Source organism: Sclerotinia sclerotiorum, genomic scaffold, assembly GCF_000146945.2.
Source record: "Sclerotinia sclerotiorum 1980 UF-70 scaffold_30 genomic scaffold, whole genome shotgun sequence".
Lineage (NCBI taxonomy): Eukaryota > Fungi > Ascomycota > Leotiomycetes > Helotiales > Sclerotiniaceae > Sclerotinia > Sclerotinia sclerotiorum.
Window position 1 is genome coordinate 99,662 of NW_001820806.1, and position 26,519 is coordinate 126,180.

The 26,519-nt window shown below is 40.7% G+C and overlaps 10 protein-coding genes across 10 annotated transcripts; 7 read left to right on the plus strand and 3 right to left on the minus strand.

Annotated features, from left to right (window-relative positions):
• Positions 1-1,154: 1,154 nt before the first annotated feature.
• Positions 1,155-2,161, minus strand: SS1G_14158 (hypothetical protein; the record flags this gene model as incomplete). The annotated part of the gene is made up of 2 exons (XM_001584825.1): positions 1,155-2,019; positions 2,070-2,161. The coding sequence occupies 2 exons, from the start codon at positions 2,159-2,161 to the stop codon at positions 1,155-1,157; spliced, it is 957 nt and encodes a 318-aa protein (XP_001584875.1).
• A 2,578-nt stretch (positions 2,162-4,739) lies between these two features.
• On the plus strand, positions 4,740-6,533 carry SS1G_14159 (predicted protein; the record flags this gene model as incomplete). The annotated part of the gene is made up of 3 exons (XM_001584826.1): positions 4,740-5,547; positions 6,139-6,169; positions 6,482-6,533. 3 exons carry the CDS (start codon positions 4,740-4,742, stop codon positions 6,531-6,533), a joined length of 891 nt encoding a protein of 296 aa, XP_001584876.1.
• Positions 6,534-7,646: 1,113 nt separating this feature from the next.
• Positions 7,647-8,851, plus strand: SS1G_14160 (hypothetical protein; the record flags this gene model as incomplete). The annotated part of the gene is made up of 3 exons (XM_001584827.1): positions 7,647-7,744; positions 7,797-8,032; positions 8,088-8,851. 3 exons carry the CDS (start codon positions 7,647-7,649, stop codon positions 8,849-8,851), a joined length of 1,098 nt encoding a protein of 365 aa, XP_001584877.1.
• Positions 8,852-9,379: 528 nt separating this feature from the next.
• Positions 9,380-9,632, plus strand: SS1G_14161 (predicted protein; the record flags this gene model as incomplete). The annotated part of the gene is made up of 2 exons (XM_001584828.1): positions 9,380-9,432; positions 9,536-9,632. The coding sequence occupies 2 exons, from the start codon at positions 9,380-9,382 to the stop codon at positions 9,630-9,632; spliced, it is 150 nt and encodes a 49-aa protein (XP_001584878.1).
• Positions 9,633-11,420: 1,788 nt separating this feature from the next.
• SS1G_14162 (predicted protein) lies at positions 11,421-12,102 on the plus strand (the record flags this gene model as incomplete). Its single annotated transcript, XM_001584829.1, has 3 exons — positions 11,421-11,485; positions 11,548-11,647; positions 11,791-12,102. The coding sequence occupies 3 exons, from the start codon at positions 11,421-11,423 to the stop codon at positions 12,100-12,102; spliced, it is 477 nt and encodes a 158-aa protein (XP_001584879.1).
• Positions 12,103-13,956: 1,854 nt separating this feature from the next.
• SS1G_14163 (hypothetical protein) lies at positions 13,957-15,743 on the minus strand (the record flags this gene model as incomplete). The annotated part of the gene is made up of 2 exons (XM_001584830.1): positions 13,957-14,511; positions 14,577-15,743. The coding sequence occupies 2 exons, from the start codon at positions 15,741-15,743 to the stop codon at positions 13,957-13,959; spliced, it is 1,722 nt and encodes a 573-aa protein (XP_001584880.1).
• Positions 15,744-16,870: 1,127 nt separating this feature from the next.
• Positions 16,871-17,300, plus strand: SS1G_14164 (predicted protein; the record flags this gene model as incomplete). Its single annotated transcript, XM_001584831.1, has 2 exons — positions 16,871-17,063; positions 17,212-17,300. 2 exons carry the CDS (start codon positions 16,871-16,873, stop codon positions 17,298-17,300), a joined length of 282 nt encoding a protein of 93 aa, XP_001584881.1.
• A 357-nt stretch (positions 17,301-17,657) lies between these two features.
• SS1G_14165 (hypothetical protein) lies at positions 17,658-19,499 on the minus strand (the record flags this gene model as incomplete). The annotated part of the gene is made up of 3 exons (XM_001584832.1): positions 17,658-18,765; positions 18,825-19,071; positions 19,118-19,499. 3 exons carry the CDS (start codon positions 19,497-19,499, stop codon positions 17,658-17,660), a joined length of 1,737 nt encoding a protein of 578 aa, XP_001584882.1.
• A 924-nt stretch (positions 19,500-20,423) lies between these two features.
• Positions 20,424-22,222, plus strand: SS1G_14166 (hypothetical protein; the record flags this gene model as incomplete). Its single annotated transcript, XM_001584833.1, has 4 exons — positions 20,424-20,592; positions 20,640-20,697; positions 20,802-21,548; positions 21,610-22,222. The coding sequence occupies 4 exons, from the start codon at positions 20,424-20,426 to the stop codon at positions 22,220-22,222; spliced, it is 1,587 nt and encodes a 528-aa protein (XP_001584883.1).
• A 1,325-nt stretch (positions 22,223-23,547) lies between these two features.
• On the plus strand, positions 23,548-24,864 carry SS1G_14167 (hypothetical protein; the record flags this gene model as incomplete). The annotated part of the gene is made up of 4 exons (XM_001584834.1): positions 23,548-23,622; positions 23,677-24,217; positions 24,267-24,461; positions 24,533-24,864. The coding sequence occupies 4 exons, from the start codon at positions 23,548-23,550 to the stop codon at positions 24,862-24,864; spliced, it is 1,143 nt and encodes a 380-aa protein (XP_001584884.1).
• Between the last annotated feature and the right edge of the window lie 1,655 nt (positions 24,865-26,519).

Sequence of the window (26,519 nt, forward strand, 5' to 3'; positions counted from 1 at the left end):
TTGAAAATGGCCTAGATATGGATATTTCAGCAAAGGATATGCGAATGAAATTCCCGCCGGAATTGATGAAGATGGTGGCATGGTATTTTGATTCTGATTGCAATCCTTTACCGATGGGGATAGAGGAGGCGAATAAACATAGAGTTGATTTAATGTCGGAGCGGAGATTGTTTGATAGGAGGACGGTAAAGGAATGGGAGTCGATTCATTATGATGTTTTTCGACAGCCAGCTAGGAGCAATGGAGGGAGGAGAGGGTTGAGGCTTGAGGGCTGAGGGTTGAGGGAGGGAGGAACGGTCCTTTATGATTGGTTCTTTTCTTTGATCCGGATTCTGAGGTTTTGGTTTCGAAATGGTGGATATGGAGTGGAGGGGGCAAGAGGGTTGAGAGAGGGAGGAGCGGTTTTTTAAGCATGATTCTTTTCTTTGATAAGGATTCTGGGATTTTTTGTTTCGCGTGCTGGATGCGGACTGGATAGAGTGGATGGAGAGTATAATTAAAAGGGTTGAATGACTTCGATTTATCTTTAGCTGCGGTGGTTTAACTTATTTCTCCTCCTTGGTGTGAGGGATTAAGCCTGGATGGACGGGTTGCTGGAGTTATCTTTTTTAATATTGTTTTTTCTTTCTTTTTTTCTTATTGTGTTAGGAAAGTATAATAAAATAAACAGAGATAGTTTAATTATTCAATAATTAATTTTCGAAGTTTATATATATATGTAGGATTCTCAGGGTGGGGTCGCTGGGTGAAGAGTTAGTATGGGTAGGTAGGTAGGTAGGTAGGAGGGAAGAGAAATTTAAAACTTTTATAATTATATTTTTTTGAGCAGATATAAACTATTTCCTTGATTCGTTCATTTATCTAGGGGATAAAAAATACAGTTACAGCAAATAATTCAAAATGGAAAAAAAGAATATCCTAGAACCTCTATCATTTATTTCTAGACGATAACTTTTATATATATATAGATATATGTATGTATGATAGAAAAACTATAAAATAAGTCCTCTATCAAAAAGGTTATATACATCGAAAACAATCTCATTTATCCAATCTAATCCAATCCAATCCAATCCAATCCAATTCCATGAATCAATCACTCAATCACTCAATCATGAGATATCAAATCTCGTGCAGAAAAAGGGTTGAAATGCTCATGCTTCACAGGTGTCGTCATCATCACCACTAGCACCAGATGAAGCGGCAGCAGAGGTAGCAGGGGTAGCGGCAGGAGCGACGGATGTAATCATTGTGGTTGGAGTTGGAGGGGTAGAAACAACAGCTGGGGTGGAAAGAGCGGCGGCGGCGGAGGTTGCTGAGGCGGTTTTACCGGTGGCTGGGGTAGTGGCTCCAGTTGCTGCTCCAGTTGCTGCTCCAGTTGCGTTGTACATAGGTGGACCAGGAATAGTGTAGGTCAATTTAGCATAGATATTGACCAAGATACCTGGATCGGTAGGAGTGTAAAGCTTTTCACCGAGAGTACCAGATGGAGCAAGAGTACCGCTACCAGTGACTTCCAAGTTGATACACTGAGGGTAATTTTGAGCACCATCATTACTTCCCGCACCGTGAAGAGCGATAATTTCATGACGAGCGACGTAGTTCCCAGGAGCTAGATCGGCTGGAATGGTGGATGTCCATGTATTGTTATTGGTGATCAAGTTGTCAGAAGCCCAGGTTCCAGGGACAGTGGTGTCATCGATCAATCCTCCTTCGTCTATCTTGAAGAATTCAAGCTTGGTTTTATCGACGGTACTGCAGTCTCCGTTGCAGTTTGCCAAGTAGGTGATGACTGGGCCTTTATGAGAATCGGGCCAAACAGTCCATTGAAAATCAACGGTGTCACCGGCAGCAACCTTAGCTGAAAGAGCAGCATTGGTACCATTTTTAGCACAGATGATATCCCCAGTGGCATAGGCGGATGGTGCAGTGAATCCAAGGTCGAGATTTTGGTCAGACCAACCAATTGACTCTGGCATTGGGTTTTGGTATGCATAGTTGACGAGCCATCCTTTGGTACTATTTTTGAATCAGTATGTTTGAATACATGGCTCCAAGATTTAACTTACTAAGTTCCACCAGCTACAATACCAGTAACATAACCATGGGCAGCAACTGTGGCGACCAGGCCGGCGAAAGTGGTGAGCTTAGAGAAAGACATCTTGAGTAAGATTTGTGGGTTTGGAAAAAATGAATGAGTTCGGTAATCAAATGATGGAAAAATTCACAAGGAATTGAGATGTTAGACCAGCTGAATGAATGTAAATGATGAAAATCAAAAAGAGAGCGTGCTGAAATGAAAAGAGAGTGATAGAGGTAGAATAGACAAAGACTTGCTTCGATGTGGTTGAAAAGAAAGTATCGAAGAGGGCGAACTCATCGGAATATATAAAACTTTATATTTTATCCCTGCGCTCATTCACGCCATAGCAATCCCCCGGTAGCCTTACCATAAACTCTATTCATCTAATCGATACCCCATAACCTAGTCAAATGGTTCACAATGATTGTCAAGAAGTCGAGAATCCATTGATTGTAATGCCCTTTTCGGATCATGACCCACCTCACCCACTTCATCTCTTATATCCACGATCCAAGCGGTTCCAAAAGAAATAGAATATTATTTGCAAATGAAAAAGATCAATTAGATTCTATTGGTGAGACGATTCAATATTGGGGTAAGTGGATTGAGTTTCCCAACTTTCGAAACGTTTTGGGAGCCTTAGAGTGTTTGAGGTTAGATAGTAGTGTGCAGGTATAGCCATGATCCTGTCAATATAATGTTCCGATCGGATGTGGTACTTGAGATTCCAAATGTAGAAAACTGCCGCTTCGCTTACCCCCTTCATCCACTCATGAGCAGTGTTCATCTGGTTATTTGATCTATTAGCTACCAAGTACTCAAGTACACCAGTATAATGCATTAGCTATATCCATGGACTTTATGCAGTGTTGCCTCAATTTAAGGCATCGTCCGCTAGTCTTTTGAGTTTCGATCTCCAGTTTAGTACGATAAGCTTAAGTTTACTCAACCTTCCGATGTGACATGACGTATATGGGCATTGAATAGAAAATAAGAGTATTGGCAGTGACACATCAAACTTTCCAATGACGCGGTTAAAACCTTGCACATCTCATGGCAAGGAGATGAAGTGGAATCGAATAGATTAGATGAGGATCAAGTGGGGTGAAGAAGGAAAAAAGAAAAGAGAAAAAAAGTGATGAAAGTATTAATAGGTCGGTGGTAACGCCCGGGTTTCCGTTTAGGGTGAAAACATTTGGATCTAGACCAATAATGTCACGCCTATGTTTAGCGCTCATATCCACCAACATTCCGACAGGACCTTTTGGACGTTCAATGTTGGTGTTGGTGTTTCAAACGTTCAAACGTTCTTCCCATTTCCAACATCCAATAAGGTTATCGATTTGCTGAATATTTATATTATATCATGAATGAATTGAATGAACTTCAACATTTTGACAATTTAGCCAGCATGATATTGTCCTCAATGCTACCCGTCATCCACGCAGAATCACCGACATGAAAGATATCTTTAAGCGCTCAATCCGGTTAGTTGTAATGTTGGTGAGTGGATGTTTCTCGATGCGCTTTCGAACAATTGCAACATTCACTGGAACCGCCAGGATAAATCTGACAATCCTAGCCAAGAATGAATCTCCCATGGTACATGTTCCTACTGGTCCTGAGATATCAGAACAAATACAACTAATATATTTCACAAATTTATTTCATAACACCAATCTTGGCAAATATTTCTCAATGGCGATGGAGAGAAACACTCGACATCTTACACAGACCCGCACAGGACATTGTGGAGGTATCCCATCCTTTTTATTGCAACGTATACATCAATTGTTCTTTTGACGGAACCCTAGCGGTTCGTCTGTGCTCATCCATGCCCTCTTCAAACTACCTACCTAGGTATCTTCAATATGTCGGTCACATAAATCCCCCATCGCGGCGAAAGTCTGGCATACCATCATATTGAGGGACCCAAATGTTCTTGCATTGTCCTATTTCCATTTCATGCTGCGAATTAACAACAAGGTCACGTATTTTCTTCAGATGGAAGGTCAAAGGGAAATTCTTTACATACAATATTCCTAGCGGGGTCAAACCAAGTGCCAAGAAGATGAACTTTTGTGGGCTGGCAGGCCTGGCCAGAGGAGTCGTTAGAGACCAGTATCTCGCAGACTTCGAAGAAAATTGGAAAGTGATGCATAAAAATTGTGGTGCAAATCTACAATGTATGGTGGAAGTCATGAGAGGCGATACAATATTTATTCCCAATAAAAGTGTTGATCTCCATGGTCTCATCCCCAAGTGTTTTCAGTCATTCCTCAAAATCTTGAGGTTGGAAATCTGTAATTCTTTGGGTGGCCCTTCTTTGCTTTCAGCAATGTGGTCATTTCACCGGGTTGTGCTTGTACGCCACTGACCTTATAAAAGTAAATTGGTTGTTGGGAAAGAGGTCTGTATATGTGACTGGAAAAATCGTTTGTGGGAATGGTGAAGGGTGTCTGTTGCATATAACTTCCGGTGCTTATATAAATGGCTTCCCTTTTTATAAGAAGATTCAAGCTTCATTCATACCATTTGTTATAGTGTTTCATCGATTGAGCGTACATTTTTGTTAATCATCACCACCTTCCATAGTAACATCTATCATCTTTTACAGAATAACGTGTTACTGTAAACTCAGTAGTAGATACCAAAAATGAGTCATGACCGAAGTCGACGGCATCAGAATGAAGCTAAACCAGCAGAACCCTTGATTAAAAGATACATGGATCTACGTATGAATCATCCAAAGCCTGAACGACCACGAAATATCGCCGATAAGATCTCGCAAGGCATTGAAAATATGAATTTTCAAACGCAAGATAGTGATGGCAATGAATCATCATCCGATTCTCGACATTCTACCCGTGGGTCAAGGTCTTCCAGGAGACACACCTCACAACGCTCTGAGACTGCAAAACAGAGATTACCGTATCCTGAGGGCGATAGTCTAATTCCTGGTGATGTTCCTGACGAGCTTGAGTATCGAACCGCGGTAGAAGCCAACCGTCGTGCAGCACGTGAACGAAGACCTCCTACCACCAAACCAAATGATACCTCGACTTCCGCACACGGTAAAGTACACAGAAGTCCTTCGCACTCTGACAATTCGAGGCATCAATTCAAAACATCAAGTCAGGAAACCAACACTTCTATTCCTCGGCGAAGCGAAAGATCAAAAGCGACACAAGTAACACAGTCAAACCTTAGTTACGGGAGTGAGAGTGACAGTGGTAAAAGATCCAAAACGAGGACAAATACTACCAACAGCGGGGCCAGAACTTCCAAATCTGAACAGAGCCAGGAATTAACATCTAGGAAGAAGACTTCTATTTCTACATCTCGCAACGCTGGTGATGGTAATGGTAATGGTTCTCGTACTATTCATACACCACATCGGGATTCTAACCGTGAGCATTCTAAGAAGGATCGGGATACTCGCACCGTACCCCGACGGCAGGGAAGTGAGTTGTTTTTGGGAACATGATGAAATATGGGAGGTTGATGGAGGGTACCGGTTGGGGTATAATTCATGAGCCGGGATATATGGAGGAAAATAAAGGAAGGATTTTCACAGCGTCACAGCATCCATACGGAATATAGATTTGAAGATTATAGATAATAATTCAATTTAAAATTCCACATGTTATTTTCCCCCGGCGCTTATACTACCTAGTATCAACGGCGCCTGCTTCCTTTATCGCTATTCGATACCAAACATTGCGATTGATGTTTCACCTAGCTAGCTAGCTAGCTATCTATCATACCGTTTAAATGATTTTTGAAATCTTTCTTCAAACACTCGTCCGGAATAGATAAAGGAAAAAGAAAATACAAAGTACATCATATCTTAATCTAGTATACCGAGCAATGAAGAATTCGCAACTATAGACGCTTTGTTTGCTATATTGGCACAGTGACAGTAACCGGATAATTATCACGGATAATGAATGCATTTACTTCTTTTGATAGTGTACGAGTATTCATCCTGGTGATAACCTACCTACCTCATCATATATAACCGCCTGAAGAAACTAACTAAGTATGCAATCTAGCGCCGTCCCTTCCTTTCGAATCACTTACTCCGTATTTGACGACACGATAGGATCAAATTGATAGGACCACCAGGAAGGACGAAAAGTTTAATCAATCGAAATCATCACATGTTTCAACCCAGGCTTTTATTAATTAACCTATTGGTCATTTATTTATTTATTTATTTTTTCATTTGTTTGTTTGTTTGTTTATTTGTCTATTCCATCGAAGCGAAGTTTCTTCTCTAGATTATTCTGAAGTTTTAATGTACTGGGTCGGAAAATACATGCATGACGGAGTACATACTCGAAACAATAACAGCGTAATACAGACCAGACGAATTTACACTAATCGGGTTTGCAGGGGAGAATTACTCGATGCTGTGTTTCGTGTTGTCCGTACTATTGCTTCATAATTATGAAGGGAAGTAAGGGAGGGTTTGGTATCCATTTTTCATCTCATCTCATCTTTTTCTTAGCAGGACCACTAGGACCGTTATCGAGTGGATTATACCCCGGGTTATTCCTGGTAGAGAGGGATGGAATGGATGGATGACCATCGTGCTGGGTTGGGTTGGGTAGATTGTCTGTGAGATATCGGAGGGAAGGAAGGTTAGATGTATTGTACTGTATTAAAATTCGAAGTATTCAAATGAGGAATTATTTCTGATAATTTCTTAGTATAATATAGTTTAGATTACACAATTATGAATTAGATTTTTGATGATTTTAGAATGATGTATGATAAATATTTATGAATAGATCTATAGCTCTAGGTTTATAAAGTATTAGTTATATTGTGCTTTATAGGGTAGGGTATACTCGGTATACGAACTCTATAATGGCCAAGTACCCAGAAAGGATACGGACATCGGCCCATCTGTTATCCCATCCATCTGGATAATTCGGATAACAGTCGCATTGAAGCCGAAAACATACAAAGGATGTCAATGAATATGGGTCATCACCCTTCCCTCATAAAAATATCCATGCGAGCAACAAATATATTGCGAATTACCGCCATGAATGCATCCTTTACTATTGAACCTCACCACCATCAATTTTTCATCCAATCTAATTCAAGCTTTATGGCTGCTATGCATAAGCTTTTAATCATGTTTCTATCCTTTTTTGAATTCCCCTCCTAAAAGGAGTTTCACAAACAATAAATCATCATTGATTGATTCAAGGATGACGAGGGGAGGGGGTATTTGGTTTCTTTTTCTCTGTACCTAGATTGAATCCCTAATGTCAATCAGTTCATCTGATGATAAAGTACAGGATTAGTTTCCTTCTGTACATTTATATAAGTATCTTTCTCTTGGCTATTGACTGAATGAATTCATCGTTCATCAAACGCTTTTTTCTTTACTATCCATCACATTCATTTACACAGTCCTCGGTGACTATCTACATTCATTACTTCATTGATTGAAGAAAACTTTAACACTCATTTTTTCATCGTACACACTTTAAAATCTTCGTCCGTCATTATCATTAGCATCAATTTCAAATTCTCATCATCAAAAATGTCTTTCTCTAAGATGGTCGTTGTGGCTAGTGCCGCTTTCATCTCTAGTGTTGCAGCACATGGACGTGTTCAAGGTATCGTCGCCGATGGCGTCTGGTACGTAAACTTTAGAGAAACTTTCGGTAAATAGAAGCTTATATTTCAACAGGTACGAAGGTTACAATCCATCTTTCCAATATGAACAAGTCGCTCCAGTCGTTGCTGGGTGGTCCGATCCAGATGATTTGAGCAATGGATTTATTTCACCAGATGCTTATGGTACATCTGATATCATTTGTCATTTGAGCGCTACCAATGCTAAAGGATATGTCAATGTTACTGCCGGCACGGAGGTAAACTTGCAATGGACTACTTGGCCATCATCTCACCACGGACCAGTTCTTGGTATGCTTATATTGAACCTTATTAAATATACTTTTTTCCTAATAAATTACCCCAGACTACCTCGCGGCATGTACCGGAAATGATTGCACAACCGTAGACAAAACCACGCTCAAATTCTTCAAAATAGATGGCGTGGGTCTTATCGACGATACCACCATTCCAGGTACATGGGCATCAGATCAACTCATCGAAAATAATTCCTCCTGGTCTGTGACCATCCCAGAATCACTAGCGCCAGGAGGCTACGTTCTTCGCCACGAAATCATTGCTCTTCATTCCGCCGAGCAAGCAGATGGTGCACAAAACTACCCACAATGCGTTAACCTCTGGGTATCGGGAACCGGAACGACCACCCCAGCAGACTCAGATACCACTCTGGGCACTGCTCTCTATTCTGAGAATGGACCGGGTATAAGCGCTAATATTTATGCTTCTATCGCTTCATATGTGGTTCCTGGTCCTACTCAATGGGTTTCCGCTACTGCTTCTGTTTCTCAAGGTACATCTGGAGCAGTAGCCACTGGAGCCGCACCCGTTTCATCATCAAAGGCTTCCTCTGGAATTGCATCAAGCGCCTCAACTTCCGCTGCTGTTATTGCTTCTACTTCTGCTCAATCCCCTACTACTACAGCAATTGTTGCATCCTCTTCTTCTTCTTCTAGCAAAAAATCTTGCTCTAAAAAAGTCTCTGCTACATCGGCTATTTCGGCGGTTGTTACTACAGCACCGCTTCCTACTGCTGCGTCGAATGTTGTTACGGATATGATTACGGATTATGTTACGGTTACTGATGTTGTGACTGTTACTGTTACTGCTTGAATTTTTTGAGCTTGTCAAGGGTTGACAATTTCTTCACCAAAGATCTTTTGATGATATTTGATGGTTTTTTTTCTTTCTTGGGTTGGGAAGGGGGGGGAAAAGGAAGTAGAAACGTTTTCAGCCTATCTGGTATAGCAACTGAATGGAAATTTATGAATGATTCATGGAATTTATTGTATATATTTATATATGTATATCAAGTAAAATATAAAAACAAATAAAAGTAGATACTTTAAAAACTCTCATATATACTAGGTGAATATAATTCAGATAATACTCAAAAACCTATCGTGTGAATAATTATATATAGCTATCTTCTTTGGAAATATATTATAAGATAGTCTTATAACAACTCTCCTTTATATAGATGCTTCCTAGTAGAAACTGATTATTGTTATCAGGTTAGAGATATTAAAGTATAAAATATGCCGACTTTGATGCAGATTTCGTAATTCAATTCCTGACATATTATTCATTGATTAACAGATCAGCTTCGTAGTGCCAGTAGAAAATGAGACATTTAATAATATGGAGTCCGAGTTCAGATTTTCTGAAACTATCACCTCCAACGATTTAATCTCGTATGAATGAACTGGAATATGACAGTGGAAAGAGGAAGGAAGTGTTCATATTCCAATGTATTATATTTATCGCACCATGGGCTCCAGACTCATGTTGCTCTAGTAAAAATCTCGTGATGACCTCTCCGGGCGTCGAGAATCTCGACTCTTTCCCAAGGCGTACTCAAAGAGACATTCGCCCGATTTACCACGAAATCTAAATTTTACCAGTGAAAGTTTTGATACTGATGAAAAATTACCTAAACTCCTAATCATACTAAAGATTCTTGGGCAACCGCCATATATATAATTAATTACTAGAAGAAATCTTCAATTCAAATACCAAAAATCCAATTCCACAGTAACAATATAAAATAAAGTCCCACGAATAAAGCGTAATTTCCTGCTTCAGTGCAAAAACATATAGATAGATACTTGGTATGTAATATTATAAAACCAGGAGTTTACTACATCTTCATCTTTATATTTTTCCCGTAAAGTAATTTTGAAAACTTTGTGGGAAGTGAAGTTAAATAGCTGGGAAGGGAAGGCTTTGTAGATTTAGTAGGTAGGTTTTCTTTAAGGATTTGAGATACGTAATTTTTGGAAATTAGCTAGATTTTTTCGCTGATTGATAGTTGTGGAAGTGAAGATGATGGTGCGTACTAAGATGAGATATGGCTGATAGTTATAACGTCGTTATATATTGTGACAATGAGAGTTAGAGCAATTGCTTAAGTTATAATACGTAATTCCGCGGTGGATAATGATTTTCGAGATCAAGATTGACATTTATATCTTGATACCTTTTTTTTGGGGAAATTCCCGGCTTTTATGTAGATTGATCATTAATATATCTCCTAGTGATTTGGATCCCAGACTTTGCAATATATTTTAGGCATCTAATAGGTGTTACTTTATAGTAGGTACTGAAAATCTGTATTCACAGTTCCCTTATAATGGCGCCTGACCTCCTGTCTATTTGAAATCCAGCCATATCTAACTAGTCTCAGCGCATACTGTGAGAGTACGATATTCCTGCCAGGTGATGTGATATACCGGTTTCCGACAAAGTTCTCAGTATGAAAAAAAATGCTATTTCTAATGAACTCCCCCTTTAATTAGTGGCACGGCTAAGTTTACTGAAACGGCCCACGAGTTTGTTCCTGGTATGATTCAGACACTCTGCGATGAGTTTGTATGAACTTTTGCACAATTTGTCCCTGCAGGCTCCAGGTTTTCCTCCGTCTGTACTGACTAAGGGATATCTTGCCTTTTTTTTCATCTTTCAGTCCCTGGTGTCCCCTCTAAGACTCGCTATTTTCAGTATCGTTCACTAACGTCAATCAATTAGTTTGTCCAAATAAATCTTCGCTTTTCAATAATACTGACAGCCGACATCACACATGACAGTGAAAGAAACTGAATTATAGCAAAAAATTGCATCAGTCCTCGTAATATTATACCAAAGAACTCTAGACAACATCTCAAGCCTAGACTATTCTCGAATAACCAAACATCTAAAAGGTATCCGCATCCTGCCACCACAAAGTGCGACAACTTGAGATTCAGGAAATTAAGGCTTGACCAACTTTATGAAGATTGGAAGAGGAGCTAATACGCGGCTTCATATGGACAGACTAAGATCTCCTGGAACGTGGAAGGGACATCGTGTGGGATGAACTCTCTTGGGATCATCTATCTCATATTAGAGTTTAGAGTACTAAAAAATCTTGAGTAGTGAAGCAACAAATTGAATGCATTTAATCTATTGTCCTAATGTGGAGATATAAGATGACTACAAGATAGTCTTCGAAATTGCACAGTTGAAAAACAACGAACTTGAGATAACTCTAAGGGGTTGTGCGCCCGAATGCCATACTTGAAAAGAAGTGACGAATGCTGAGTACTTGGTGTGGTATCAAAAGAGTCTTCTCGATTACTCGGCTCGAACAGTGCCCTGCTTGAGAATGAGGCTGATTGTTTGTAGAAACACTTAGCAAATCATCATGGAAAGCAGAAGAGCTTTTATACTACGAAATGGAGGACTAGGAAGCTTTAAAATTCAGAATTAGTTTGTAAGTCTTACCACTATCTGTCTTTAGATTTTAGGATATCCAAAATATTCTATTCAAGTGCTGCACTTCCAGCCCCCTTATCCGAAGCGAGTATAAAAGCTCGATCTGGAGATAATACCTTCTTCAACCATGAAATATATCAGGACCTCCAGTCCTTCGTGGCAGGATGAAATTACAGATTATTGGGAACATTCTCCAGCTACGATCGGATATTAGGATGATGTGGTTTATTGAAAATCAGCAGAATTATCTAAGTAGAGTTATTCCTACCGTCGTCATACTACCATGCCGACGGTGACAGAGAGAAAATGGCAGTAACAACGTCATAATATCAAAAGAAGAACAGAAAATAATAATCGACAACAATACTTTGCTGATCAAAGAATTGGATCCTGGAGGTATATGTAGCAAGAATAAGATTTTTAGTAGCAAAGTAAGGTTTGAAGCTGTCCCTGAAACGCCAGAGACAACCATAGAGCGTAGGACGAAACAAATTACCATCTATGAGGAAGGAAAGTGCATGAGAAGGAAAGAAGTCTATTTATACCGTGCATCGGCCAAAATACCTAGGGATGGGATTTCTTCTGCATCTAGGTTGGGAGTTTGGATCTAGAGTGTTCTTGCGTGATATTTCTGAAGAATTATCATAGCAGATCAGGGACTGGCATCAATAATTCTCTACTATATTAATTCTATCTTGGAATTTAAGCTTACTATAGTGTATCATACTGATATCCTAACATCTGAACACCGGCAGCTCTCCAAAAACTTCCAAAATAGTAAAAAAAAGATCAATTTTCTCATAACAAAATAACCGAGATGTGAATCTTAATTTCGCATTTCGAGTCCTGAAAGCACAAAAGGCAGACGCGAAGGTGGCGTCTATAGCTTCACCATTGCAGCAAAACATATTGCACATAAATCATGGGAGATAAATCCAGTCTGATCCTTGTGTTTACCTAAGATTATATATAATGAGATTTTTCTATCGCAATCAAAAATCTGAACTACTTGTTCATGACCAGAGATGGGAAAGATGGGAGGTAAGATCTTAGAAGTGATGTGGAGTGGCATGATAAAAAGATGGAGGATGAATAGGTGGAAATAATAAATATTGACACAATAAGAACTGGAAAGGATAATGAGAAATGTCAATGACAATGAAAATTCACAGAAATACGAATCAGATTCTATTGGGTTTCTTGAGACCAGAAAGAGCATCAGATTGAATTGATTGATTCTCTAGCTAAGCAGTTAAGCTGCGAGTATATATTCAAAAAATGAAGGAATAGGGTTAGGTATTCGGCCTTCGGAATTAAAGTGCTTTGAAATCAAAATATTGAAAGCAAACAAACAGTATACCAAAAAGGAAAGAATGAATTAAAAGTTGAGTTTTGTTTGCTCCTTATATGCATCATGCAATATATATGCATATGCTGCCAAGATCCCGGGAGGTCAACAGATTCCTACACTTCTACATCCAGATCAAAATTATATAAATCCAAAAATTGAGTTATCAATAATAATCCAAATCTAACACTATATTCGTCATGCTTTTAACATTCTCTTTCCTCTAAAACTTATGTTTTCCAAAAGAACAAGATTAAAAAATCCATCGAGTTTTATACACCTATAGCTACCTACCTCCTCCCCCCTTCTCTCCCCCTTCTCTCCCCCTAAAAAGTATAAATAACCCAAATTAAAATACCTAGATTCGACTGAAGCTGATGGGTTACATATGATACGTTCGGAATCATGGTGAAAAGTCTAGTGGATAGTAATATATTATCTTCCCATGTGTAAAGATTTCTAGAGTAGGGAATGGGAATGGGAAGGTTTTGGTTTGTGTGTGAACGAAGTGAATGACTTCAATTCAATTACTACTGTAATAAAGAACTAAGCGAACGCGAAAGAGACTAGCTCTTTTAGTAAGTCTATATAAGACTTACTACTTTCAATATGTAGCTAGCTCTTTAGACAGAATACAATTAGACATACAGGACCTACGTAATCCGTGGGTGCTACGTCTTCCGTATCCTTCTCGTACCAACAGTTTGTTTGTTAATTGGTGTGAGAGGATGACGCTGATAAAAAAAAACATGGATGATAGTAGAGGTTGTGAAATCTTATAGTGAGGATAAGAAGTGATGTGATAGTGTGTGACAATGAGTAAACTTTCGTCTTTCTTTCGATGACTAGACTAGAAAACTGGAATTGTAACATTAGTTGCATGCTCAAAGCAGATATTAACTCACACAACTTTGATACAGTCAAGAGATATCTACCTTGATAGCTCATTTTTCTGTGCTTATTATTATGTGAAAACAAATCATGATATTCAGATTGAGAGAAAATTATCGAAGAATTTTATACATCCAAAATTGAAATTCTAAATTACATCCCCCCTCGCACTCTAAAATATCCACCCCAAACCACCCCCTTCCCCCCCATCCCATAAAAAAACCTATCAAACTCTCTTCTCCCATTTGAAAAACATCCTCTCGGGATGTAACAACTGCAACAACAATCTAAACCCCGTATCCTCCTTAATCAACCCCTTCAACCTCTCTATCGCCTCTTTCTCACTCTCTCCCTCAAGCTGTACAGGTTTAACCCTATAATCCTTAAACAATCCCACCAATACACCTACAAATTCGACTTGGGAGAATTTCTTCCCAGGACAAACACGAGCGCCGCCTGACCAGGCAATAAATGGATTAGAAGCTTTTGGGAACTCGAGGAATGTTTCAGTAGCGAGGTTTGAAGTATTTGGTTGAGATGGAGGTGATGCAAGTGCGGTGTCAGATGGAGAAGTCGAAGCGGGTATGATCCAACGTGAAGGTTCCCAGGCAAGGGAATTAGATCCCCAGTGTCGGGGATGTGTATGCATGGCTGAGTAACTGGGTATGATCATGGTGTGTGGTGGAAGCACGTGAGTTGAGTCGTTGACTTTGAGTTCTCGGGGTTCGGGACCACTGGTTTTGACGATGGCTACTGGTGTGTAGAGACGTACTGTTTCGTACTGTAGGAGAATTAGTAAGTTTTTGAGATCTTATGCATTTGATGGATTGTTTGGGGATTGCTTACTGTCACAGCGAGACAGCGCTTCAAACGTGGAAATATCTCTGCATAGTTTGAAGTTTCTGGTTCTTGATCACCGAATACTTCGTTAATCTCCTCTGCAATCCAATCTTGAACATCAGGACGAGTAGCAATTAACGCAATACCAAAAGCTAATGTGTTGGCAGTGGTATCATGACCAGCAAAATTGAATACGAAAATATTTCCATAAATTTCTTGCTCTGTCAAGCCACCCTGACTCGATGCTTCCTTGCTCTCCGCTTGAGACGCACGTACAAGTGAAGTCATCAGATTATTCCCGTGTGTGCTTCCATCCGCTGCAGCTTTTTTCCCTTCTTCATATGCATTTGTCATGTAGTTCTGGAATGTGACGGTTGCATCATGAAGAGGTTTCCAACTTTTTGGTAACCACCATTTATCCAAATTTTTGGGACCTAGAGCAACCAAAGCGATACAATTATCCAATATCAACTTCAATGCATCTCTGATATTAGCAGAGCCTTGAGTACTAGACTCTTCCTCTGCTCCTTGATACGGATATGATTTCCCAAAACCAGCACTAGACATGACGTGTAATGACAGTGTTCGTACATCATCGCCAATAGTATTGATTGAAGATTTTGATGACCAATACTTTCGCATTCCGGTTGCTTGACGAATTACTTCTGCCCATACAATTTCATTGTTGTTCTCATTGAAACATGTGGCTGTGATTTTGCGATGACGCTGCCATTGAGCTCCTTCCGTTGTCCCAAGATTAGGTCCAAAGACGTTTAACATCGCTAGCATCTCCGTTGGCCTGGTAAATTCCCTACTACGGGCATTGATGTCGATTAGAGTCTCTGCATTGCAAAGCTGTAACCAATTCTTCCCGGGCGTCACGAGGATAAATGCATCGCCTATCTCCTGATGCGCTCTGAATCGATCGTGAATTTCCCATCCTCGATAATTGAAACGGGTAAAGTTTTTGGTGAAAGGTAGATTTTTGAAGTATGGTAGAATTTTTGTATCAACGGCCATCCAAAGAGGATTACCGGAATCGATGGGCAAGATCACGAGGGGTAGACCTGTCTTCCTAGCTAGATTGTAGTTGACAGCCAAACAATACAGCACGTACAAAACCCATCCTGCCACGGGAATGATAAAGCCTAGGAATAATGAATAGCCAGCCATGATTGTCAACTAAACAATAACAACAACTGTGATGAAGGATGCTATTCACAAACCAGAAGAGAACAATTAATAATTTCCAAGCTTCGCGTCGAAAACAATTTCTCGGGCGATAAACCCGAAAATGGAAATATGGGACTTTGGCATGGGGTGTCCGCAGGCAGGGAATGCGGTCGAAAGGCACAGCGCTTAAAACAAATTACAGGGAGATGATTGAATTAATAAGAGAATTCAACCTCGAGCTTACACTTGTAAGGGTCCAAAGGGGATTACTCTGTGATGTACCTCCGCACATTTTTAATTGTGATTAGGTGTGGAGAGATGTTTATTTTCAAATGATGTTCATCCATCAATTTATTATGCTTTTCTGGGCTGAAAATTGATCACCTCTATTATTCTATTCCTGATAAAGCAGTATCGAGAAAATATCCGCACCAAGTCGGAAATTTAACCAATCATCTAACTGTGCATTAAATGAGACATACAGAGTAAGCACTTAGCAAAGCCGTTGCATAGCCGGTAAGATCTTACATTTATATCAGTGGCCCCCAAAAAAATCACAAACAAAACGGAGCAAATGACGATTTAGGAAGTTACGCAACTAGATTACCAATTTTGAGGCATTGCAGTGTTCAATAATGGGGGAAAGTTGTGTCGAACGATACTCGGTAGTTTTTAGTTTTTGATAGTCGATAGTCTGTGAAGGCTCAGATCATCAAAGTTGGGGGCCTAATCAACTGTGATGTAGCTTACCCACTGTGCTGGGGCTACTCACATGGTTATCCACTGTGCTAGACTAGCATATCCGCCCCCGCTCAGGTACAGGAAGCATCGCTACGCTACATCAATTTTCTACCCATGATCGGCCGTTGTTAAAAGATAGCCTGATATTTGATATCTGATACTAGGTACCTAACCAGGCTGTGTCTATCTATGTCTATGATATTCACCAGAAAGCCACGCCAAGCGATATTTCGAAACACCCTTCCAACTCTCTTGGTAACCTTATACTATAAGAAAAATCACAAGTATATCAATAGACGAATTACTTCAATATCTGTTTTCGGTATTCTTTCCTGCTATCTACCCCATACATACATACATACACACGCATTCCTCAAACACAAAAGATGCATTTCCCCGCTCTCCTCGCCGACCAGCGCTTGACTCAACTTCAACACTTCAATAACTCCCATGCCCAATACTCCAGTAACTGCAAAGCTACACACACATCTCCCACTCAGATATCATGCGTCATTTTGATACTTCTGGGTATGCTGGCAAAGGCTGCTTTTGCTGTTGAGAGCCTGGACTGGATGGATTGTGAGTACACATACTCTAAGTATATATATCTACCGAAATAAATTTTCAACTAATCCGAGTTTTTAGATACTATTATTTGTATTCTGGTATGTAATCTTATATGATGCTTCAAGATTTAAAGGTATTGATTAACTCACACAAATCTTAGACTGGAATTTGGTATTCCCGAAGACGACCAACTACTTATGTGGTTTTGTGACAGATTTTGGTTTTGATGTTAGCGTTGTGGTAGGATGAAGGGGCATGAAATATGCTGGAGTCACGATTACGGTTTGGGTTGAGGATAAAGTTTTGGTTGTATTTTTACTTGGATTATGAGCTGGATGGTATCATATGGACAGGAAGGATGGATTTAAATTATGGCGTAACGGATCTTAATGAATGATGAATCAATATACCATTGACAATAGGGTACCATATGAATTGTGACTGAAAATCCTGCTTGTGACTTTTGATCTCGTTCAGTCAACGGGAAGTTCTTATGGAAATTTCAACAATCTAGCCAAGAAATCTAGCCAAGAATTTACTTCAAGAGAGGTGTTATACAAAATCTATTACATTACTCTGGAATGTCACACAAAATACTCCTGCATCCTAGACTTTCTCGGATCCAACTACACTGTTTGTTATGGCCGAGCTTCCTAACTCATCAGACTTTCCCTCATCCTTTGCTTTCCTTCTTTCCTCCGCAACCTTCTTGAGATTGAACCATTGCATCCCACAAGCAAAAGGTAAAGATAAACAAGCTGCAGCCAAGGCATAATACATTGCATCCCTAATAGCAATTGTGTACGCTTCTCTCAATGCAGCTAAGACAATCGCCGATCCATCAGCCAAATCCTGCAAACCACTAGCGCCGACCTTGATAATCGCGTCTGCTGATACAGCAGTGGTATGAGCCGGTACACTGGTTTGTAACCTTGACAGAAAGAGGGATTGTGCGATGGAAACGGAGACGGAAGAACCAATCTGATACATAAATACCGCAATGGCATTTCCAGTAGGTGCATCTTCTTCACTCAATACAATCTGTAGCGCAGTGTAGGGAAGCTGTTGTGCCATTCCAGTACCCCATCCATTGATTACCATATATGCGGCCCATCGTACCGTCGAAGTACTGGTGTCAATGGTAGTGAGAAGACCGGCACCGACCATTGCAATTATCGTTCCAAGAATCATATATGGGACATAATATCCCCATTTTGTGACGATAGCCCCAGTGAGCGACAAACCAATTATTTGAGGAAGGACTATTGCGATGAAACGGGTGCCACTTTGTATAGCGGTGACGCCTTGAATGGATTGGAAGTAAATGGGCAGGTAGTAAGCATAGACAAAACTCATCATGCCAAATAACATAAGGAATATGCTTCCCATGAGAATTGATCTTTGTCGAAGGATTCGCAATGGAATTGTGGCATGTTCACCACGTTTCCATTGTAAAATACCGAAGGATATGATGAGCAAACCAAAACCAACGAACAATCCGATAACTTTAGAAGATTTCCATGGTAGAGTCTGTCCACCCCATTGTAATGCTAGAAGAAGGCAGTATATTGCTCCTAAAAACAGTAGGACTCCGCCAATATCCATACGCCTCAATTTAGTTGAAAGGTTCAAGGAACGATTTGAGTTCTGTGTACCTCCCATTCGGAAGAATAGCAAGATAAAGACAAGGACAACAGCGCCCATAGGTACATTACTATTTTATTATTAGTATGTGTCAAAGCATCAGGGTATCAAAATAAAGGGAATCATTACATCCAGAAGCACCACCTCCAACTAGCTTTGTCAGTGAAAACACCACCAAGTACAGGCCCGATGCAGACACTGATAGCGAAAGAGCTGATTACAATGCCTTGGTACATTGGTCTCTTTTCGAGTTCTACCACAAAATTGACAATGGCAAGACTTCCTTGATAAATCCCGGCAGCCCCAAAACCTAGAACAGATCGTCCTCCAATGAGGACACTGGAAGAAGGTGCTGCTGCGCATAGAATTGACCCCACTGTCTTAAGTCAGATACCATCAGATTGTTGCATTCAATGACTTACACTCAAATAAAACTATCGATCCCATATATACGATCTTAGGATCAAAGTATTTGTATAAATTACCGAACAAAGGTTGGAATGCCGTAACGGTGAGAAGATATGCTGAGCCATACCAGGCCACATCTTCCAATGCATGAAAATCAGATGTAATTCTAGGAATTGCAACGGCGATAATGTTCATGTCCAATGCCAGGAGGAAAATTCCTAAGCACAAAGACCCGATAACAGCCGCAAGACGCCATGAGTGAAGAAAGAGACCGTCAGATTCGGAGCTTCCAAGGCTTGTGGGGCTTGAGATATCCGTAATGGCCACGGCGCTCATATCTTTATCGATAGACTCGGTGTCCTTGCTGGACAGAGCTCTGTCTTGCTGCAAAGTCATGGTCGGCTGATTATTGTGAACCACTCAAGATCGTAAATTATTTGTCTGGTGGCGGGCAATATGTTTGCACGTAAAATCAGAGGTAGAAATAGAACTCAACACCCTCTGTCTCATAAATGTTGTGAACCTCTTCCACGCCATTCTTGGATGAGAGAAAGTGCATGGCATGATACACAAGCACCGTTCACCGTTTACCCACCAGGGGTGTCTGCCAAACATTAGAATTACCCTTAAGATTTGAAAGCCGTGGCTAACTGCAGATGGGGCTGTTACAAGCTGCTGATCGTACTTGGCCAGACTGAGTTATGCTGATGCCTGGGGGTTTAGCTTGCATAGGGAGGTCGATACAGGCTTGGTATCTATCGTGTCGATACGCAAATACCATCTTGTACATGAAAATCAACAGGGGATGATTTTAATCCCTGTCACCTGATGTGAAACTAAATTTTAGTGCGCAGCTTTAGCACGAAATATAAATTTGATGTGAAAATGTGGTCCATGCAGGAACTCGAAAATAATTAATTAACAACTCGGAAGATTTCTCATTTGGGTAATATCTCATCACGATAGTTCGTGATAGTAATTTGTGATGGAGTTCAAGGCAGAATCTCAATACCCATTGACGCCCATGTGGGTGATGGGGGCGATCAAGGGGCAGCGCATCGTCGGATATTTGGAATTTTGAACAGGACCCCATTGCACAATCAGCATTATGTGACTAGTATCGGTGAAGTCGGTTTGCCTGGTGTCTATCATGGTCAACAGTGGAGGGATGAGTATGAAAAGTATATCTACTTATGCCGATCCCTTTGGATCATCACTTGAAGAAATTCGCGTGTACTCCTTTCGTTCTCACAAGCATCTCATCTTGACTTCATATAATTCATATCTCACAAGGCTCAATTGAGTGACAACCCTTTCACAATGTTTCTCAACCCCGCTTGGAGATTTATATCTACAAGTGAATATCAACCTTACTTTCTTGCTGCGGCTGTATTCAGCGTTTGGCTTTTATCATGGCGTTTGTGGAGATTTACCATTCGACCATATCTTAGACCGCAAGACCCTATTGAACTTCCCTACTGGGTACCATGTAGGTATTCCTTTTGATCTAGCTGAAACTTTACTGACAGTATGTAGTTCTGGGACACAGTCTTAGTTTCTTCCAAAACTCTGATAGTTTGATCGAGCGTGGCTTGTATGTTGGCACTTCCATTTTTATCTCATTACATCCATTTCTTTTCCTGCTATCATATTCATACGTTCTTGAGCCGAAATGTGATAATAATAATTGTATTCTAGGGATTATACTGGTCGCACTCACGAACCTTTCGCAATTCAAGTGGCTTCAAAACTGTTCTACATTGTTACAGGGCCTCGGGATGTCGCAGAAGTCTACAGAAATGTAGCCACTCTAAGTTGGGATGGTCACTTGTCTCAAATTCTTTCTAACTTTGGCTTCACTGGTAAAGCGTTAAAGTTGGCCTGGCATGTTCCCATTCCTGGAGACAAATGCTATATGCATAAGAATCCTGTCAACCCTAAGCAACTATCTCTGGTTAAGCTCATCGAGGAAGTTTATATTGCCCAGTTGCTTCCTGGTGTACACATGACTGAAATGTCCGAGAAATTCATCGTTTCCCTCAAGGACACCCTCCAACCACCAAAGATGGACTTTTGTACGTTGAGTAGAAATGGTCTCACTCGCCGTGTCTCATTAAAAGCTCTTTGCCGATCTACCCTCGTTGAAGCTGCAACATTTTCCATGTTCGACAAAGCCCTCCATAAGCTCAATCCAAACATTGTGGAAAACATGTTGGACTTCAACGATAGTGCTTGGATGGTTTTCTTCGGCCTTCCAGAAATATTCTCTGCCAAAGTAGCCAACGCTCGCAAAACAATGCAGAAGACGATGGCAGAATTTGCTCGTCTTCCGGAAAACGAGCGTGCTGGTCAAGCTTGGGGAATTGGAACGATTCTTAAAGCACAAGAGATCGTTGGCATTGATATCGAAAGCAGAGCTTGCATGCTTTTATTGATTTACTGGGCGTAAGTGATCATTTATTTTTTTGATCTTCATATTTGAGTATAAGTTGCTAACAATTCAAAGTGCAAATTCAAACGAGTACAATATCTCATTCTGGCTTATTGCACATCTCGTTTACAACGTACCTCTTATGGAGCGAGTTCGCGACGAATTAGAAGCAGGCTGGAAAGACGGTGGCCTTGACATCAAATATCTCTGTGCCAATTCTCCTAACCTTGATGGCGCATTCCAAGAATCGCTACGTTTGAACGGAGGTGCAATGATGAGTCGCCAAGTCAAGCAGCCTACTATGATTGGTAACAAATTAATGCAACCTGGATCCAATGTGCTCATGCCATCTCGTCAACTACACATGAACGAGAGTGTTTGGGGTAAAGATTACAAAAACTTTGATGCAGAGAGATTCGTTAGAGACAAGGGCTTGCTAAAGCATTCTTCTTACCGACCATTTGGTGGCGGAATTAGCTACTGCCCTGGACGCGTCATGGCTAAAGAGCAGGTTTACGCTTTTGTTGCTATTATTTTCAGACGCTTTGATGTCAAGCTGGCGCCTGGAATTAATGGAAAGTTTCCAGTCTTGGATGAAAGCACTCCTTCCCTTGGAATTACGGGTCCAGTCAAAAGCATGGATGTGTTCATGGATTTGACGGAAAGAGAGAAGTATAACCAATATTGAAAATGCGGGGGCGGAATTTCCAAACCAAACTCGGGAGTTGCGATACCATAGTTCTTTTATTTTATTTTCATGTATATAGTTTTATCCTATTTGTAGCGTTGAAAGGTCCAAATAAATTTCACAAATTATTTTTTAACTACGAAATAATATACCAATTGCCAGATCCTTGCACTTCAGTTATAATTCTATGCCTTTTTTGCTGCATTCACTATTCACCTACGTTATGCCTGCCTGGCTTCAAATTCAAAGTGACAATATGATCTAGAACGGCCGAGGCTTCTTAAAGACCATTAGTCTTTAAATTTGGTCCGGATGCCATTTTAGACTTCGGCGTCAAAGTGTAGTAGTATCATGAGCCAGCCGCTGTCCCATACCAACGGGTCGTCCAGATGTCGACATAGACGTTGCACGTGGCATGGAACCCGAATAACGGTTCTGTCACAAAAATCTGGCACAAAAAAACTTAATTGTTTGGATTTTCCACACGGACATACACCAAACAAGATACAATCTTCATTAAACGTGCAATATCATCGATAATAATTCTCCGCACGCGAGATATGCGAGACACACGATGATATCACACTCAGCCATGTGGTGACGAGATTGCTAGTCCCAAGATAGGCAGGTGGATTTGTAGCAAATGTGATTGCACAAAATTACACGCACTGGCCACATGGCACACGCCGATCTCATATCCAGCCGGCGGCTGGAAAAATGGGACTTGACACACTCCTCCGTGACTCCTCCTGTCACACAATTTAGATAGGCATATAAATAAAGATTTGGCACAATAATGCCATTTTGTGATGACAGTTTTTAGTGTGATTAGTGAGGACGTGGGTCGAGAGGGGCAATCACGAATGCATGCAGGGGCATGGACTCGGCATCTAACGCAATTGGGGGTCTCCACAGGCTTTAGCGGAGGTAGACGACTGAATAACTATGAGATTCTTGCAGAAATGCTGCAGAAGCTATTACAAAGATTGTAACTCTGCTAATTTAACGCTTACACCACTCTAGTAGATTAATGGCACTGCCATGCATCTGTTATGGCACAGTGGGCATACTGATTACAATGGGCGGTTTCATTGACTTCCACGGAGACCCCATCCTAAAGTGTTGTGATCGAGAAGACCCCACAACTGCGCCACATCCTTGTTGTTCCATGTGGCATCTCACTAATCAATGGCAGTAGATAAGCACTACCTTCTCTCCACGTTCAGAGATTTGAAGAGCACGCTGTTTTTCTTGTATTGTGGAAAATCCTTCTCCACTGATTCAATATCCCAACCAACTTCCTCAAGGTTGAAGCATCATACACCATGTCTACGTCTTCCGCTGCCCCAGGCTCAATGGCTGCAGTCCAGCCAACAAAGGTTGATATGCAAACCTTCTTGGTACGTGCACTTGTTATAACCTTGCCGCTAATGAAATAACTAACATTCTATCAGGGTGTTATATGGGGAGGTTTTGCAATCGCAGCAATATGCATGGCCTTACGTACATTCTCTAGAATCAAGACCTTCAAAAGTCTTTACAACGACGATATTTTTGCATTCCTCGCTTTGGCTCTCGCTCTCGCCAGCGCAATACTATGGCAGATTCACGCTCAAGAAATGTTCGATCTTATGGCCGTATCTGCTCAGATCAAAATGCCTGGAGCAGATTTCGTTGCCAGAAGTGAGGCTTATTCCAGAGCATCTGGAGTTGTCATTATCCTTTTCTATTCGACCTTATGGTCTGTCAAGTTCTCTTTCTTGCTCTTCATTCGACGACTTGGTTCGCATGTTGCAAAGGTTGAATATATATGGTGGCCAATAACTATTTTCACCATCTGCACTTACTTTGCTTGCATTGGTACCATTCAATATCATTGTTTGTTCGTTCCTTTGACAACAATTGAAACAAAATGCACCACGGACTCTGCGGTAAACTTCCAGCAAGTTACTTTAAAGTTGAACTGTGTTTGGGATGTTTTGACCGATGCTTTGAGTAAGTTTTATTATCTTTTCTTTGAGTTAGCATTGACTAACTTGCATAGTAATGGTTATTCCAATTAGTATGTTGTGGGGAACGCAAATGAAAATGAAGAGAAAGATTACTTTCGGTATCATTTTCTCTCTGGCTCTTATCACAATCATTTTCGCCATTGTAAGAACTACAGTCGTCAGCTCATTGACCCGTATGCCTGATACTTCTTGGCTTTACATGTGGTCCGCTATTGAGACTACAATTGGTAAGCCTCCACTTTTACATATCTTTGTAGAGGACTGTCAATCTAACATTCATTTCTCTCAGCAATCGTAGTGGTCTGCATGGCTTCTATCCGCGGCCTTTTCTCCAAGGAAGAAGGCACGAAACCTTCCAAATACACACCACCCAAAGCCTGCGAAGTCTATCTACGCAACAACAAGAGAAATAGATTGATGGGAACACTTGATACATTTACTGGTAGAGACAACTATGTGCGAGCGGGAGAATCAAAAAACAATCATAGTCCTACCGATGGAGCAAGTAGTGTAACGAGCGAGCAGAACATTCTTCCATTGGACAATGTCAGGGTCAAACAGCGATATGAGGTTACTCACGAGCTCGCTACGGGACCAGAGCGTGAGAGTACCTATTATGAGCACGTCTAGTTTAATTTCAGTGGGTGTTGGATGGTTTATAGTTTATGTGGAAAGTTTGGGTTGGTTAAAGCAACGATTATGGCAGGCATAACGGATGTCTTACGATTTTGGGGGGGCTTAGGAATATTCTTTTATCTTCGTTTTAAAATTCATATAGTAAATACCCAGATTTTGATTTATTATAATTTCATCTCATTGCCAACGTCTCTGTGCTAAATTGTCACGGTAGACACATTGTTACTCTGCAGTCGTTGCTGACCAATCACGTCACAGTCAGCCACCAGAACCTAGAATCAACCTCATCCTTTTGAATGTCACCTAGTGCCGACATACTTCACGGATGATATTCAACATCACCAAGGTAACTTTTACTTCTAGCCGCGATTATTTTTGCTATAATTTCAGATGATTCTATCAAGGATATCCCTTTACAAAGCAAAAAAAAGTTCCCAGGCGCATAGAGGGGGCGCATCACCCCGCATACCCTAGGGAAAACTACCCCTGACCTAGGCCAAATGCTCACTGATTCAGCTCGGTTAGAATTACAGCATAGAACCACTTTTCGAAAGGTTCACTGACCTTACTTAACTCTCACCTCAGTATTTTTATGAGTAACAAAGTACCCCAACGCGCTGCAGGATGCTGACTACGATCAGCAATTCAAACTCAAAAGCTGATTTTAGAAATCAATCCCTTCAATGTTACTTTGAACATTCTATGAATAGGTAGGCTACCGAGGCAATGCTACACTGCCATGCGATTACATCCGGCACATCCCACTTTTGTACAACACGTGCGGTGCAATTTAATATCTGAACCATGAGAATAATATATTGAGACTATCAAATATGCACCGATACAGTCTCCTGCTTCCACGCTAAAGAATTTAAATCGACGTGCGTATTGATATTGTAACCATACTTTATTTATTATCTGAAAGGATATTAGCTTAATGAAAAGAGAGCACCGCCGCTGACATATTCTTCATCACACCACTATTTTCGTACCCAGGCTTGAAGAAGATCATCTTTGGACCCCAATCACAAAATCCCAGCGTCATGTTCCCCACCACACATTTGAACAACCCTAAAAAGCCAAAACGAAAAGCCTCACATAACCGTAGCATGGCACAGCACAAAGATATATTGCAATAATTTTGACAAGCTTATATATTTGAAAATTCGACCAATGATCTCTCATCCCACTGTGATGACTTCCACGTTTTTCGGTATATGTTTCTGTCAAGGTTAGAATCCTCCGGTAAAGCAACAATTCGCAATTTCCAGTAACACGGTCCAGAAATCGACATTAATCGATTGCGCTTAACTTTATGTGTTTAATTCACCTGCCCAGACTTTTTATATTGTACTATTGTAGGCTTCAACGTTTCTTCATGCACCACTTCGTGCACCAACCAAACTTGTCTCTATGGTGCGAACTTTCGCCCCACTGCCAGTTCGGGAAATTGCTCAAAACGGTTTGGCTCCCGAAGCTACATTGCTCGCTCTGTATGATCTGCCCCGCACTTCATGTTATTGTGTCTGCGTTGCGCGAAGGAACGATTAAGTTTTAATGGGTATTCTAATGAATTAATGAATTATCGGAGGTAAGATTACCTGTGTTTCCGGCACTTATGTGACTTAATATCACAATCGGTTCATCAC